The 17,664-nt window shown below is 48.1% G+C and overlaps 1 protein-coding gene across 1 annotated transcript in view; it reads right to left on the bottom strand.

The window, feature by feature from the left end:
* Positions 1 to 8,100, bottom strand: part of LOC126535992 (alpha-N-acetylgalactosaminidase-like) — a 40,007-nt gene extending 31,907 nt beyond the window's left edge. The window contains exons 1-3 of the mRNA XM_050182873.2: positions 7,793 to 8,100; positions 5,524 to 5,698; positions 2,590 to 2,764 (exon numbers count right to left, since the gene is read on the bottom strand). Of these exons, the coding sequence (XP_050038830.1) occupies positions 2,590 to 2,764; positions 5,524 to 5,698; positions 7,793 to 8,013 (571 nt within the window). The 5' untranslated portion in view covers positions 8,014 to 8,100. The remainder of the gene's footprint in view (positions 1 to 2,589; positions 2,765 to 5,523; positions 5,699 to 7,792) is intronic.
* Between the last annotated feature and the right edge of the window lie 9,564 nt (positions 8,101 to 17,664).

Here is a 17,664-nt window from a genome sequence, read left to right as displayed (position 1 = left end):
GAACCGCCATTAATATAAATGCAATAGGCGACTTCATGAACGCAGGAAGTGAATTCAAAATGCAGAAATACTGCAGTGCAGTGGGCTGAAGCCGGCTTATCCAGCCTTACGTTGCTTGAGAGCTATAGAATTCCCACCGGATCATTAATGTGTTACTAGTAAGTATCACTGCTCATGCGATATATTTTATCAATGCTTGTATATGCCTACGTTAGATTTGCATTCCTATATTGAAGTCAGCTACAAGGTCTTCTCCAGGTCAGGAAATGCAACATGATGATTTAAGTCTTAAGAAAATACAGCAAGCACCACTGTACGAAAGTTTGCGGAGGAATTTTCCAGCGCTACGCGCAGGTGTTGGTCTCGACATCAACCCCGCGTGTTGCCTGTTGTGATTCAGGCAGTAATGGCCGTACACACTCAGAAACTACGTTCACATATACACGGTCGGCTGCAGGCGCTAGAAGCCGAGCTACTCCGCACGTTAATGTCATTCGGCTTTTCTTTCTTGGCGGCTTGCCGCGCGTTCGTGTTATTGCTGCCAAGCCAGTACGTGTGCACTTCGCCTGCAGCGGCTTGTGCGACTTAAAGGCGATTCGCCGAAGGACCAGCTTATGAAAAAACAGAGAAATAAAGCAGCGTTGCTTGCCCTACGTTTACGACCTTCCTCACCGCCTACCCACTTGTCACATTCCCCATCCGTATATTGAGTTATGCGCTGTTAGGAAGTCTTGCGCGTCCGCGAGGGGTGTTATCGCTAGGTTATTCGTGCTCACTTTTTAGCGCCTGATATAGTATCTATTGAACAGAAACGGGTGTCTGTTGGACAAGTTATCATTTTGTGTGGTTTTTGAGAGGCCACAGTTTCGCTGTGGGAAGCCTTGAAACGTGTGATGTTATGCGTGTGTGCTTTCGCCTGGGCACTAAAACCTTCGAGAAACCGCTTCTTCGAAAAAGCGGTGCCGCAGGAAGCCTTATTATAAAAAGAGCGGTGGCAGACGGCAGTAGTTAGGAACATGAGGCTTGCGAAATGCATCAATTCCAAATAAAAAAAATATGCTTTCTAAGTGATAAAGGGAATTCAGCTGTACCGGGGTAACGGCTGCGAATATTGTTTAGACCCAGCTTTGAACTCTGCATGGCCTATGTAGACGACCGGGATTCTAAAGACGGCCAGACAAATTGCGTTTACGCATGCTGCCATGTTAAACTTACTGTGACGGTGCCACACTTACCTAATTTTAAATAATCAGCTTTATTAGACTCATTTAAGAAAATAAAATCTCTTCTCCTGGCTACTCCTGTTTTGTGCATAAGCACGCTGCAAGTGCTACAAAAAAAAAAAAAAAGATGCAACCATGTCATTTTCGAACCTCACGAAATATCGCCGGGCAGGTGCGAATGAGGTCAGTTATGAGTGTCATGCGGCAAATGCGTAACTCACGAATACGGAAAGAAGTCCGTCATGGTACGTCACAACACAAACACATCGCTCGCTTAATCATTTAGGCCGTACGCTCGACCACACTGGAAAAATAAATACAAAAATTGCAGGAGTCGCATCCGGAGAGAGGCGGTGACAACGTGAATAGTGAGAGATTTGTGTGAAAGGCGATATCTGTTCACAGATCGGAACTTCGTAAAAGAGGAAGAAAAAAACAACAACAATTGAAGATACAGGACATATCACGAAGAAAGCTAAACAGGTGATCTCTAGCCGCTTTGCTCTAGAATGCAGCCACGGTAATTAAGGCGTTGCCCTTTTTGTTTGAGCTTTGCAAATGGTATCTCAAGAAACGCTTAGCGCAGGAGCCTACATTGCACGGAAGGAGCGTGGGCGCGTACTCAGAGGTTTATACAACACCCTTCGCTGACCCACATACCTGTCGCTCAATGCTCTTCGTGCGCGCAGGCAGCCTTCGCAGCGTTCGTGCTCGAGTAATTTGCATTCATGGTGGTTGCGCCGTCATTCAACGGCACGGTCTGTACGAAGTCGCTCTGTGTAAAGTCACCTATATCGCTTGCTGGTATACCGAATCGCGTATCTTCTTTGCCGTAGCTAGCAATGTACCTCGTGGATTAAAGGCCCGGGTGATTTGAGCTATCACCGCACTCTGGAAAGTAGAAACCGCTGCATTCTACTGGTGGAAGTAGACGTCCCCTGCTTTCTCCAATGAATTCAATTCAGTGGTTTTCAATTGGAGCAGGGACCTTCCTATATAGCGGGACACTCAGTGCACACTGGTTTTCTGTCACCTGTACGACGGGTTGTTTCGGTCGCATGGCAGGTGCGTGCGAGAAGGCATCCGCCATATTATGCGAGACTGCGGAAAATAGATGACGTCAGCTGTGAAACATTCTTGAACTTTATCATCCCTCCAACCTACTCCACCCCATGTAAATACAAACACTGCTCCATTTCTAGCGCAGGTGTCAACGCTATGATCATAATCATTTGTTCAACATTAGCCACAAGTGACGTCAGCGTGCGTGCTGGTCAGTCGGGACTAAGCGATGCCGGGTGCACCGCTTGCGCAAGATGCATTTGTTATGGCAGTAGTCTAAGCGGGAGTGAAAGAGAGCATTTACGCCTCTCGTAGTCTCGGATGCTGGCGTAGCACCCATCCATCTTGACCATGTCCACATCCCACTCGGCGAAGGTCTGGGCGTCCGTGTACAGGTTACCCAAGCTGCCGGCGTAGCCTGCGCATGTCTTTGTCCCTACGTTGCCGTAGATCCCCAGCTTCAGGCCCCGAGCGTGCATCTGAGATGACCAGACATGAACGAAGTAAATAAATAAAAGGGGAGGGAGGAAGAAACGCCACAGTAAAATACGCTTTTGTTGCAAGGCATCGAAAATGGTTGGTACAACAAGGACGTCGTACGTATTCAACATCTAATACATCAGTCCATGCTAGAGCAATAAAGCAGCCGTTGCAGCAGAGCAGCGGCATTCCAGTAATACTTTAGTGTCTTGTCAGTCTTTTGGAGTTCTTGAGTGGCTGTTTACTATACTTTGGCAGACGTGAAAAACCTGTGCGAGAAGTTCTGCGATAGGCTGCTGTTCTGACGAAAAAATAATGCCACCCTTATTACATCTGGTCCTTGGTCTGCGAAAGCACGCAGAAATAGTGACCCCTCAATGCTGCAATATGTTCTGCAAACCTACCTTAGCAAATTTTTCCACTTTTATGCAACCCGTGTAGAAACTAAGCCATATGTTACACACTTGTCTGCAGTTACGATTACAAGATTACGTGCATACGAGTGCATCGTGCATACGTGCATACGAGTGCAATATTACGTCAGTAATACGAGTGCATCACGTGTTATCTAGGCCGCTCTTCAATACCGTCTGGCGTGTAGCCCGCTCCAGATTGCAGATCTAGTTCTGTCTACACTTCTCCTCCGCTTTCAATATTACTGCATGCTATCTAACAGAACATCGACTCATGATAGGCCTGTCTCTCTGCATTCTGCTTAGCTGTTCATGCAATTTTTGTGACAACCATATACAGCACGAGCCAGATTATAAAGTACTTGCTCCACACTGATCCCTTTGTTCCTATTTTAATGCGATTACCATTCTTGGGCTACTTTATGCACTTCTCCGTATCTATGTCTCTTACCGTTTTCCGCGGCCTCTCCAATAAAAAGGGTAACCTTTAGAATTTTCCGGTAGACCGAGTCGAACCCAAGCCACTTGCTTTCCCCAGCACAACAGCCACACGCTTTCGCGAGTAGCGTGACGAATCCACTGGGCACGTGCCGCTCTTCTATGAAACTGTTTCACATCAACTTGGGTGTCTGGGCTCTTCAACGGAAAAAAAAAATTTAGAAAGTGCAAAAGTTATCGGATGTCGGACGCCACACGCCAACTTCGCGGTTCACACACACACACACACACACACACGCACACACACACATGCACACACGACGCGCGCATGCGTGCGTGCGTGCATGCGTGCGTGCGTGCGCGCGCGCGTGCGTGTGTGTGTGTGTGTGTGTGTGTGTGTGTGTATGAACGAACGAGAAGAGAGGAAACAGAGGAGTTCGCTTCTTATGATATGACTATATATCAAGGCTACTCATGCTATACTTAGTCGAGATGTACGTGAAAGATTTTTCATTTCCAAAAGTGTTCTTTGCCACCGGTCTGCCAATATGTAAAGGGGGCCAGGCCCCTTGACCCCCTCCACCTTGGTCCCCTCCATTTGCTTGTAAATGGGCACAAATAAAATGAAATGAAAATGAAATGAAATGAAAGCTCAGTGTGGTGTCCCTATTGTTAAGCATATTTGTTTAATGGGATATGCAGGGCTAAAATCACAATTCTCGTTACAAAAGCACATTTATTAATTTCATGCGATTTGAGTTTCTAAGCATATAAAGAAGCTCTCGCCAGCTTATGTTATTATCTGCGCGAAAGAAGAGGCGAAAATGAGCTTTTGTACCCGGCATTTGCATGTGTTTTGACATGTTTTCTGGTCTTACAATCGATTTTCCAAGTTTGCACTTCTTGGTCAACTTGCACTTTTCTTTTGCACTTTTGGGGAAATTATTGTTTCCAACTACAAAGACGAAATCTGTTTGTAAGATTGTCTCCAGTCTGAAAATTTGTTAGGAACGCGACTTTGGACATAAATTTCTAAATTGCCTCTACAAAAAGAAGGTATAAATTTCTAGATTACTGTAACAAAAAAAAACGCTTACTTTTAAAGTGATGCGGTTTCTATAGAAGAAGACATAATATTGCAAGCAGCTGCTTATATCCTGTAATATAGGGCGTTCAGAAGATATATAATTAAAGAAATTACTTAGCTTCTTAATTTTTAGAACGATAGTTTTCCTAAAATGACACACTCATTCGCTCAATTTGACGTGCATAACGTTTTTTTTTTTTGTATTTGTACAAGTGTAATCAAATTTACTACATGTTCTGACGACTAGAACAAGCCTCGTTCCGAATGTCGTTCAAGTTGGCATGTCGGCTCAAAAGCTGACCATTCAGCCCGGCATCCCCCCATTAGCACAACTAATTATTTTCATCCTCTCTTCCAGCGTGTCGTCGTTCCCTCCCCACTGTTCTTATACTTGTTATGCGTGCTATACCTCGGTCTCATTATACCGCGTTTCGATCGTGAACGAGCACGATCGTGCTCCTTCCACACCGGATGCACCGGAAGCCGGAAGTGTTATTGAGCACGAATTCGCAAGTAGTACGCAACATGTTGAATTGGGAACATATATGTATTGTTCTTTAGCATACGCCGTTTCCTACTCTGTCATGGGCAGTGAATCCTCTATAAAGCACCAGAATCCTCCCAAATGGCGTTATATCTAGTCACAATAAACATTACCAAACATAAATTATGTCATAATGTACCGTAACGCTGAAATTATGTCACGTTCTCATAGTTAGTTCTCAAAGACGAATTCTGCGACATTTTTTGGGTCTCGCTTCCCTGGTTTCGTGTATTTGCATGTCATCGCGGTGGTCATCGCGCTTTTGATGGCACTCACGAAGTCGGCGAGGTGCTTGATGCCGTTGGGGAATCGGGTGCGATTCGCCTGCAGCCTTCCGGTCACGTCGCGTTCCTGCGTCATCCAGCAGTCGTCGATGTTCACGTACACGTATCCCACGTCCCGGTAGCCTTCGTACACGAGAGCGTTGGCCATCTCCTTGAACAGCCGCTCGCTGCACACGACGCCGGCAGTGATTCGCGGCATGGAGGTGTCATTCGGCCGGCCTAGCCATGCCTTACATATACTTCCGGAGCGGCGAAAGTGAACTTCCGTTGTTATACAAAATAAAGCTGCTATATACTGCACAATATGAACAAATCAGGCCGCAAATGAAAATCAGTCGTTGCGAGAACTTGTGTCAAGCGGTGCTATACATTCACGCGCAACACACGATAGATTATCAAGAGAATTTACTACTCTCCAGAAGTGCCTTTACTACACGACTCTGGCGCAGACTACAGCCGGAAGCAATTTGCGGGCGATCGACCTAGATTAACCAACCGCAAAACGCGAGACAGGTCTCTCATTTATTCTTTTCTTTTTCTTTTGAAGAAAGTGAGAAGCCGTTCGCGTTACGTTTCCTACACGATATGTGGTCAGTTCCCCAGAAAGGCTTGGAAAGTCGGTGAATAAGTGGAAGCTTAACTGGCTTAAAAGAGTAAGTCCGAGTTCACATTCAGCTGGTCACCATCACGTCTCTTTAATTCGTATTAAATTATATTTTCGACAACCGTTAAGGGCCAAACACACTAAGTGGATTTCCAACATGCTCGTGATCCCATTGGTCCCATTGGAGTCTTTGACTTCAGGACCTCCTTCTGTATATTAACATCTTGTAATCTTTCTAATCATCTGAATAAAACCGATTCTGATTCTGATGTTGCGTTGCCCGACGTCTCCGCGTCCATGTTGCGTCGCATAAGAAGTGTCCCCCCCTCCCCCCCCCCCCTCCGGCCGAAATTGATTGGTTGCTTGCTTGGTGTCTATTACAGCCGGTGTTGGCCTGGTAGTCTTGGCTGACACTCACTGCTTCTGTTCATCTATTTCGCCACTTAGGAATCTGCTTCCACGCGGCTACGAGTTCAGGTGTCGCGTAGAACTCCTTGCGAACGATCCTCGCCCCTATACAGCGAACATTATCAGTTGCCACACGCGTTTGGAAATTCTCTTCTTTGCAGGTTGCCAATCAGAAGGTGTGAGACCGAGCTAATGTGTTTCATGGTACTACAAATTACCGCGCACAGCAGGATAAAGCGAGGAGAAGACGAAGAGAAGGCAATTAACGGCGCTTATTGACCACACGATGGAACTCTTGCGGCAACCGGTATTTCTACAGCTTCGGCGAAACACGTCCGCCACAAGAAAGAGTAACATCGACGTGGTCCACACTCGTGGATATGTGTCTATGCCTGAATTAGTGAAAGTAAGACTTATATTGGGGCCACAGTTGGCGGTCAGCGCTTGTCTTCGTTTTTTCTTGCCTTGGTCCCGCCATGGCGACTCTCTACCTTTTTCCCTCCTTCTATCTCCTTCACTCCCATATCCATCCCCCTGCTGGCGCTGAGCAGTGCTCCCGCAACGGTTGCAGAAGATAGTGCCAGCCTTTTCTCGTTTCCCCACAAGAACTACTTCTTTCTCTCTCTCTCTCTCCCGTTGTGGGCTGTAATTTGTAGTGTCATGTAGAGTCTTCCTTTCGACATTGAAGTGCCAAAAGGCGCAGGTAAAGTGTTCCACGTCGCCAGTTTCTTGGCAATCTGTGTGTAACACAGAGGTACCTCGCCTAATTTTAACTCCCATGGTGAAGTACTAATCAATCCTATTCTTATTATATCAATTAGAGTGGCTTCCAATCGCTTAAGACGTTTAAATACACATGTTTCATGTGGCGGGGTTTATAGCGACCGAAAGGGGCGACGAATTATACTAAGTCTGTTGAAAACAGGTGCTTTGACTGTTGGTAGCCTTGAGTAGAGAGCGCTTCTTTTGCGTCCGCTCTTTTCTTGCCGTCCATACCAACATGAGAACGTATCCACTGGAAGACAATATTATGTCCTCTCTTGTGCTTACAGATCTTGTTTCTTAGTTGCGTTTTGACTCTCGGCAATGGCATGGTTATCGAGCGGTATGTAATCGATGAGCCGACGGCCCAAATATACGTTTGCGTTAAAGTAAATCAGCCGACATCCCCCCCCCCCCCCCCCGCGCTAGCACAGCTTTTAAAAACCCTCCGGCATACCCGCGTGTCGCTGCATACAGACGCACTAACCTGATGCAGTTCTCGGGCTCGCGGGTGCAGTCGATGTTGCACTGGAAGCGCTCCCAGGCCAGCCATCCCATGGGGGGCGTCCTGGCAAGGCCATTCTCCAAGCAGTGAGCCGGGTGCGCGCAGATAAGCAGGAGAAGCGCGAGCCGTAGCGTCGGGCTCGGCCCCCACGGGGTCCGCGTCGCGGTCACGCCGGCGGCAGCAGCTGCCGGTCGTCGTCCCATCTGGACGACCTGAGAGTGGACACGACGAGGGCGGGGTTGTCTGCGCAACGAAAAAGCGTGCGTTGGGCTCGACGTCGGCGGCGGCGGCGTTAGCCAGCCAAGAACCTGGACGCTCGCCGGCTGGCAAGGAAGAAATGGAAAGTCTCTCGAGGAGAGAGGAAAAGTGTGGAATGAATAAATGCAGGAGAGAGAAAGTCCTGGCTGTTTACACGTACACACGCCACGATGTCGTGGAAGGTTGTGGAGAGACTTGGAATCCTCTTAGCGTGAATACCGGTAACTGTTACGCCACCAGAGGGTCTTATGCGCTTGAACATGGCGGAGCCTCAGAAGAGGAAGAGGAAGGAAATGAAAACAGAAAGATAGGCGGCAGAGAGAGTCGCTAAAGCACGCGAAGGATCGGCGGGCGAGGGTAACAATTTTGCGCGACCGGCATCCGTCAGTGTGCCGAAGCGGCGGTCGGAAAGATTGGCGGTTGCGACGAGCCTATATACCTATAGCTGTATAGCGGTGACTGTCGGGTGCCGTACGTAAAAAGCTGCGTCCTGACACTGGGGCGGGCCGGGCTCCGCCCGAGCGCTTTAACGGAAGCCGGCAGTATCAGACCTTGACGAGCTCGCTTCTTACGCAACTGTCGAGGAAGGAGAATAAGGAACGACGGTGAAAGTATCGCGTGCTGGAGAAAGTACAAAAAATAACATGCACAGAGGCACGTAGTGTAAAACTACAAATTTCGTGGTCTACGCGTCTTTCTTTTTTTCTTTTAATTTTGGTACTAACGCCCCTTTGCTTTCGTTTGTATGTACCTGTATTTTTCGTCTTTCTTTAACGGTTGACCTGTATTTTTATTATTATTTGGCCCACTTTCGCGATAGGCGTACTTTTTCTTCCCCTCTGCGTGTACACATGCCGAAATGACGCCTGTGATCACATTTGGTTGGTAAACTGCTCCTGAGCTGTCCGCAATGTTTCCTGCTGGACAGTGAGGCAAAGTGTATTAACTTCAGATTTTAACTCTCCTCCTGTCACCCTTTCCTGCCGACCTACATACACTCTACCTTGACAGCGTGTGTGGCATTCCTTTCCGGTGAGGGACGAGAGCTCAAACTAAAGATTGCATGAGGATAGAAATGGTGCGGATTTTTTAGGCAAACAAACAAAAACAAACGAGCAAGCAAGCAAGAAAACAAACAAGCAAACAAAGTTTCTTTCTCAGCAGTGCCTCCGCCTACTTCACGCATTTACAAACAACTAACAGTTCCCAATTATCTATGTTTAATGCACGTTGCTCCTACCAGCGTTTTATTGCGCGACTACTGAGGAAAAAGTCAGCTGGCGCATCATAAGAGATTACAGCTTTCATATAATGAGAAGGACATGAGGCTGCAAGAAAAATTGGGAAGGAAAAAAGAAGCACGCGCCAGCAAGTAAAAAAAAAATGACAAACGCGCCAATATGACTAGGACCCACAATTTATGCGACATTAGCGCAGACAAATCCTTTGAATCGGATGTGTAGCTCTCTTACCTGCGCGTAATCCTCAATATGAACTGGATACTTGGGGTATATTGAACAGTGCTTTGACTTCATTCTTCAACATGTCAATTGTTTTGAAAACGATTTGCGTTGAGCTATTGAGCATCAAATGCCTACACTTGACTTTCAAGTAGACTTTAGACAAACTGTAGCGGTGTCTCATCACTCTCTGCAATATCACGCATTTCGCTTGAATGATTTAGAAAAATCTTCTTAAACACCGCTTATCAGAGGTAGCCAACTACATAGCAACAAAGAAAATAGCAAACTATCGGTAAGGCCGAGAAATGAACAAAATGTCTGTGTATTGCAAGTCCATAGATCATCAATGGCAATAGGCTTGTATGAGCTATTGCTGTGGTAAAACTGACGACGAAGGTTGAAGGATGAGAAGAACAACAATTAGGACACAGCTCTTGTGTATAAAACCCAAATCCTAAGTTATCACTCTGTTGAAAATGAGGTACTTATGCCAATCATGAAATTATCTGTACTTGATGTCAACAAAGAAATACACAGAGCACGTCAAGAGAGGACATTTCATGCTCTCATCGATACCTCTGTGGACATACCTTGCTTAAAGTTCATTATTTCTGGCGTCACATTGTGAGGCATGGAGCCACGGCCCAAGTGCTTTTGTCTCCGTGAATGATCTTGAATTCAGGGGATCTAACGTCCACTTGCTCACCTTCCCCGACGTATAGGCTAGCAAACCGGACGCGCGTTTCGGTAACCTCCTGACCTTTGCTTCGCTTTTCGGCCTCCCTCTAATAGAGAACAGAAGGTGAGAGGGACACATCCAGTGTCGAATCTCGTGTCGAACGCGGAGAAGCGCAGGACGAAAAGAAAAGAATGCTCGATTAATTCAGCGGCGCTCGTCCCAGCGTTCGGCGACACCGTCATGGCGCGGGTTCAGTTCCCGTGCACCACGTTTAAACAGGATACACGCGGTGCGATTTGGCATACGACTAATCGTGCCCAAATTTGCATTCAGTAACTCTCCAGCAGTTTGTGTCACGTTTAAACAGCCAGAGAATCCATCTCTTGGACGCATCGCACGCCGTATCGGACGGTTCCTCGTACGATGCCATGTGACCGTCATCTCCGGTTTCCGTGATGTAACGAGCAAACCTGCTCAGCACACGAAAACTACGAAGGCATGACTCAATTGGCGTGCGTCTTGAACTGGTCTCTGCAAATCGTAAAATTAGTCATTATTGCGTGGACATTCGAACAATTGAGGCTTCATATAATGCTTTCGGCAACTATCTACAAAAAAAGAAAAAGAAAAGAAAACGAGGTGCAAAAGTTTTGTGTCTGTACTCTTTTAAACAAGTTTGTAAGCACACATGTACGCACACGAGACCAAAGACACATAACTAAATAAACAAAATAAATCGAAACATGGATTGACCAATACTGGTCGAAGAATGCATTTCTCTGGAGCCAACGTTTACACAAGCTAGAGGGCTCGTCTTCCTCGGGGTAAGTCGGGTCCCTGACGAAAACAAGTTCTCTTGTGAAACGCTGTCGAAACACCCCTTGTCCAACCGCTTCTGATTAGCAACTGATATAGTTACGCCAGTCCAGCTATGCAGGTCAGTGCCTAACCTAAACTTCTAAGAGGCTTTATCATTTCTTGTACCATTTTTTGGTACTTTCTATAGCCACGTGCGAACTTTCGGAAGTTCGGTTACTCCTTCCCTAGTTCCAAACAAACAACGAGAATTCCTCGCCCAGTAATCCACTTCAAAGTATGCATCGAAACTTTCTCTCCTCACCTTTTTTGCTCTCGGGGCCTTGCGCGTGGCCTGCTGGCAGCGCTGCGAGCTGTGTACGGCCGCACCGCGCAGGCTGCTGATCTTGCGACGCGGAGAGCGCTGACAGGGTCTCCCGTGGCCGTTGCTTGCGGGTTCTATCGCTGATTGCATCTTCTTGGGTTGCGCGCACACTTGCGGCCACACGCGACCGCCAAACGATCGCCCCGCGTTCCCTTGGCGCCCTTGCCCCTCTTAAATCGGAGGCACTTACCCTTTTTGCATTTTGTTCTCTCTGGCCCTCGCGATCTAGTGGGCCGCAATTATCGGTGTTTCCTGGCAGCGGCTTAATTAGCCTGCAATGCAGGCTGCGTGAAGCGAACACGAGCCGAGAATTCTAGGACGGTACGAAAGCCGCTGCGGCAATAAGAAAATGAAGGCCTTGACGTTTTGTTGTTCTGCTAGAGAGACGCAGACCGCATCTCATCGTAACAGAAACGTCTTCACCTTGCGGGTGTATGCGCCTGCTTGCGTCTGCGAATGAGTGGGTGCGTGCGTTCGTGCATTCGTGTGCGTGCGCGTGTGTGCGCGTGTGGTTCGTTTAGCAAAGTTTATTGTATAGCGAAAAATAGGTCTTTAAACAGTCATCTGCTCTTTTTTGCGAGCGTTATGCCCCTTTGTTCATAAACATACAGCTTGCCTACAAACGCAGCTTTCAGGCAAGACCAATCACACAATCAAATATCTTCCGAGCTCACACAATAACTTCCAGAATGACACTCTATAGTTTGGAAATATGCGCCCTCAAGTTCGCCGTAAAAATGCACTGTTGTTCCACTTCCTCTTTTAAAAGAATTCGAGGACACCTATGCGTTGTGAATGCGAAGGCAGTAATGTCGAATAGAAGGCCGATGAGCGGTACTTCGAGTTCTGCGCTGCGAGTAATGTACCCTAGCGGTACGTGCTGCCCGAGCCAGCAAGCAGCAGCAGTCTGCGGTTCCAACGCCTCACGCCACCGACGTCTTGCGCGACGAGAGACCCGAGGGAGTAGCAGCGGCCACCAAGGCTCACAGGCATACGCAGCAGGTAAACCCAGTAAGAGAGAGAGAGAGAGATACGAACAGCGCGCCGGCTTCCAAGAGCGAGACGGCGGCACGCGCACGCGCGCGTCATACGACTGCCTTGCCGAAGACAACCCGTCTCGCCCCGCGTCGTCGCATCGACGTATTTGCTTCGTCGAGGCGCGTTGTGGACGTGGCGTCGCGGCGATGCCCTCAGCCACTGGCGTAGCCAGAAATCTCGTTTGGGGGGGGGGGGGGGGGGGGGGAGGGGGGGGCAGCAACAAAACCTCCTTTTGTTGCTGCTTCAAAAAGCCTGCAACTGACTCTTTCACGTCATCGTCCGACACGAATCTAGTTCCCCTGAGCTGTTTTTTTCAGTTGCCCCAAAATAAGGAAGTCGAAAGACGACAGGTCTGGCCAGTATGGCGGATGTTGCAGCCTTTCCCACTTGAACTTTGCCAGTTTTGTATTAACCACATCAGCGACGTGGGGACGGACATTGTCGTGAGGGAAGATGACCCCATTCGTCAATTTTCCACGTCGTTTGTTCTTGATTGCGTCTCGAAGCCAAACCGGCGTTTCACAATATCGGAAACAATTGATAGTCTCTCCAAGTTCAGCAAATTCGATCAGTAATCATGCGGCTCAGTAATCAGTACAGCATGCGGCGCCCGGTCACGATGTTATCGCCTTTGGACTTTATTGGGGACGAGCTCCACCACTGTAAAAGCTGGCGTCACCGTCGGCGTGACGCGGCATGAGGGATCACGTGGACACAGCGGCCACGTCGGCTGCTTCGGAAGCGCCGAAGCGAGCTGAAAACGAAAGTGTAAAGTCCCACCTGCGCTGCGGTTCTGACTAAGTGGTGAAGATTTCCCGCCTTGGGTGTCTGCTTGACAACTTTTGAAAGTACTATAATATGTTAGCGGCTGCCTTTGGAGGCGTGCAGCAAGGTATAGCCTACTGCTCGGTGCCGCAGTGCCGGACGTACGCAACGGAGCCAGATGTCGGCCTTATTCACACATAGCCACAGGACAAGAAGCTGCGTGAAGCTTTGCTCGCGAAACTTAGAACCGGCAAACAGCCATCGGCTACAACTCGGGTATGTAGCAGGCACATACGCGAGGAGGAGGAGTAAACATTTATTGATGAGACAAAAAAAAATGGCGGAAGGGAGCGGTGCAGGTTGGGTCCCTATTCCAAGACTCCAGTGGCCATCGCGACCCGCCCAGCTTGGTCCAAGAGGCCCTTCTGGGCCTCGAGGTCAGCAAGAGCGAGGATGGCCTCCCAGGGCTCCCTTAGCAAGGTGAGTACCAAAGGTGAATTAATGGCATGAGGTCTTTGGCGCACTTCCATGTTACGTGAGGCAATGAAGGCCATGACCCGCACCATGGGCAAGAGTTAGTGTACAAGGTTGGGTTTATTTTATGGTACCTACCCAAATGTGGGTAGGTATCCGTCTGTATTCTTCCATATTTCTGCGCCTCCTCTACATTGAGTAGTTTGTGTGGTGGGGCATACTGTCGCCGGGTTCTTCGCTGGTGCTCCAGTATATCGCGGACCAGTAGGCGATGGTCTTTTTCATCGTTGTGCGTTTCTCCAACTCGGTTAGTAAAGCCTCGAGCTAGAGTGTGTGCCTGTTCGTTTCCCGAAATACCCTCGTGGCCAGGACACCATAAAATTGCATGATCTTCTTTCAAGGTGTCGCCTATGATCTTAAGGGCGACTTGTGGTATGTTGCCTTGTAGATACATTCTGCATGCCACTTGTGAGACGGACATTATTAAAGCTGGGCTGTTTTGCTTTTCCTTGTATGCGATAGCGAGAGCAATCGCCGCTGCTTCCGCTGTTGCAGTGCACCTAGTGCGTATCGAGGCTGATGTGTGAAGCGTTCCATGGCGTGTGGGTTGAACTGCCACTATTATATGTCCTTTGCTAAATCTAGCTGCATCAGTATACATTACGCCTTGATTACTGTCGAAGGTTTTCTGAAGATGTTTAGCTCTCGCTTGTCTTCTCGCTGTGTGATAAGTTTTGTTCATGTTGCGTGGGATTGGGGAGACCACTATGCGCTTGCGCATTGGATCCGGCATTGGGGTCGTTTGTTCCTTGGAGTACTGCGGTCGCAATGGGTAGCCTAAACGCGACAGAACGTTTCTACCTGTGCTTGTGAGGCATAGTCGTTCTCTTTGTGTCATAAGAACGGCTGCTCTTAACTCTTCAAATGTGTTGTATATGCCTAGTGCTTGCACCCTCTCGTTTGCCGCATTCTTAGGAAGCCCAAGCGCTGCCTTATACGCGCCACGTATTAGTAGGTCGATTTCTTTGATTTCCGACGGGGTTAGCTCTTGATATGGTAGTCCGTATGTTATTTTGCTAAGAATAAAAGCCTGGACTAGTGTTATGGTTTCGTTTTCGTGGAGCCCTTTACCTCCTTTGTAATTCTGCTTATTAGTCTAGCGATGCTCCTCGTGCTTGACTTTAGAGTCGCAATGGTGTGAGTGGCTCTTTTGTTGCTTTCTAACCATAGTCCTAGTATTCTGATCATATTTCTTTCTGGAAACGTCTGGTCACCCATAGTTAGGTGGATGCTCGGTTTGTTTCTGTAGTTACGCCCGTGGATCCGGATAAACTCAGATTTTTCCGGAGCGCATTGCATACCCTTTTTGAACAGTTCTGATAGCGTCCACGCAACAATGGTAGCTTGTGTACTGTCAAATGCTCATATTCTGTGACCTAAAGCACACGGCACGGTGGGAAAACGCGCACACAGCGAAAGCGAAACATTGTGCGCGAACATGCATGCAGACGCGCCGTCGGTCGCTGGGAACCCGTGCGATCACTGCATTGAGGCTTCATTCTGTTATGCTTCATTTCGTTTTACAGACACAATAAGAACATATTTAACATAGTTTGCTCTCAGCGTTTGCCTACCTTTCACGCAAAAAGCCGGTTCGAGATACTTCATCGCGGCGACCGCGCGCAGTATGGCGTTCACTGTACGTATTCGGTAAAGAGATAGCGTCTGTAAACTATTCCGTGATTTCACTTTGCCGAAGATTATTATTTCAGCAGTAAAAAAACTTCCTTCGTTTTGAGAGTACTTACGGAAATCTCCAGGTGGGCTGCCGCGTGGTGTTTTTACTGAGCGCCGTAAGCCAAACCTGCGAGGAGCGTGCCGCGTGATCCCTCATACTACGCAAGGGAGGCGCTTCCGACAGATGGCGACTCCATAAGTCCTCGCCCCAATACGGAACATGCGGGCGACAGCGATGGCAGGAATGTGCCTGGAGTGCCCATATAATTGCTATTGCAATAATATAGTAAGAGTATCCGACAACTGAAGCGCCCCGTGGCCCATTACGTTTCGCAAAAAAAGAAGTAGCAAAATCAAACTTTCACCATGCGACGATTTGCTGCGCCGCAACAATGTCCTTTTTTTTTCTTTTGTGGGAAGGGGTCTCCGAAAAAAAAAAACCGAAGGAAAGCATGTTGGCCACAACCCAATGCCTACTTTGGGCACATATAATGTCGCTACCGAAGGAATATCGAAGAAAACATGAGACGCTTGGTCCACAGAGAACCAAACGCATACTTCACGGTTTCCTACATCGACGAGAGAACACTTCCCGGAAAGGTGGCGCTCAAGCGAACGCGTTGCAATCCGTCGAGTCCCCACAGTGGTGGCGGCGAGCGACCATTGTTCCTTTTTCTCATCTGCTGGCCAGAAGGCGTTCAAAACTCTGCCAGGCGAAAATCCACTCGGCCAGAGAAAAACGATTGCGCACCGAAGTGCTCCGCGCGGTGGTCGGGACAACGCGTGAAAAACGCATGCGCTCTGGATGACTCTGGCAGCGCGTGGGTAGCGGGAACAAGAAAATTGAAGACGCGCAATGTGTCCTCGCAAATAAAAGTGAAAGTAGAAAAATAAATAAGAACGTTGTTACCTTTGCTGGCTTTAGCGTCTTGACATGGGTGCTTTGGCGCAGGTGAAAGAAATGTTCATATTTTTTTCTTTGACATGACGGCACGAAGGAAATACCACAACGCTTCGTATCAGCGGACCTCGCTGCATGCTTTGTCAATCTGTCTGATAGTGTGTTGATTTGGATCGCCTCGCTGTATGGTTCGATGTACGACTTTAGAAAAGTCAATGCACCTTTGGCGTCAAATGTTTATGACAACATTAAACACACAAGGTTCCGGAATTGAAAAGCTAAAGCACAACTTTGGAAATGTCAATGCACCTTTCGCACCAAAAGTTGATAAGAATTTTATACCCATAAAGTTTCGGAATTGAAAGCCATGCGCTCCGTAGTTTCCGCGGCCTCCGCGAGATGCCGCGACGAGCCCGCTCTCCATCAAAACGCCCTTGAAACTTTACTCTCTGATGGGGCTCTTTGCGTCAGTTGACACCCGGTGCATGGGCGTTGCCGCGAAATCCGGTCCGCGTTCGCAATGTTCGCGCTAAAATGTCTTTCCGAGCATGAAAAAGACATTCTACACAAAATACAGAATGATTTCCGGCGCCGGGGGTTGTTTTAGTCGGCGGTGCATGGACAGCAGAAAGAAATTTAGGGGGGGGGGGGGGGGGCTGAAGCCCCATAAGTCTCCCCCCCCCCCCCCCCCCGTGGCTACGTCCCTGGATGCTCACGCAACACAGTTTCGCCCACTCTGCTCCAACGAGGCACGCTCATGGCGTGGCATCGAAGCCAATGGGAATTCAGGTGTCATTGCTCTGGTACAGACGCCTGCTTTTTCACTCAATAAGCCATTTGACGCTTTCACACCAAAACGCTCTTGTATGCTTTGAAGCGCAAAAGTAATTGGAACGCCCGTCTAGGCCGACCCACACTTTGGGAAATAATATCTCGAAACTGTTGTCCTCCAGGAAATTTATTTCAAGTGGATACCTGGATAGCCAGAAGCCAGATAAACAACTCCCAGGGAACATCGAAAACGCTCTGCGCAAGGGACCAAAGTTTGCCTGTGAACCTGATTTGTCACCTCCGGAAAAGGTCAGCTTGTCTAGATCCATTTCTCGTTGGGTCACTGAAGACTTTCGACTAAGATGTGTGACTGAGAGACTTACTGAGTGACTGAGTGTGTTGATGTGATCGCGAGGACTGCACCTCAGCCCTGTAAGTCAGACAACCTAACTGGTGTGTCGCATTTTTTCGTCAAGCACGAGCTTAGGTTGGTTCCTGTGGACAAAGAAGGTTTCTTTGTTGTTGTTCCTGAGGAATTGTACACACAAAGAGCTAAAACTGCTATTGACAAAAACTTTGTTTAAAGAT

This window comes from Dermacentor andersoni, chromosome 4 (assembly GCF_023375885.2).
Source record: "Dermacentor andersoni chromosome 4, qqDerAnde1_hic_scaffold, whole genome shotgun sequence".
Taxonomy (NCBI): domain Eukaryota; kingdom Metazoa; phylum Arthropoda; class Arachnida; order Ixodida; family Ixodidae; genus Dermacentor; species Dermacentor andersoni.
This window is presented reverse-complemented; position numbering and strand designations above follow the sequence as displayed.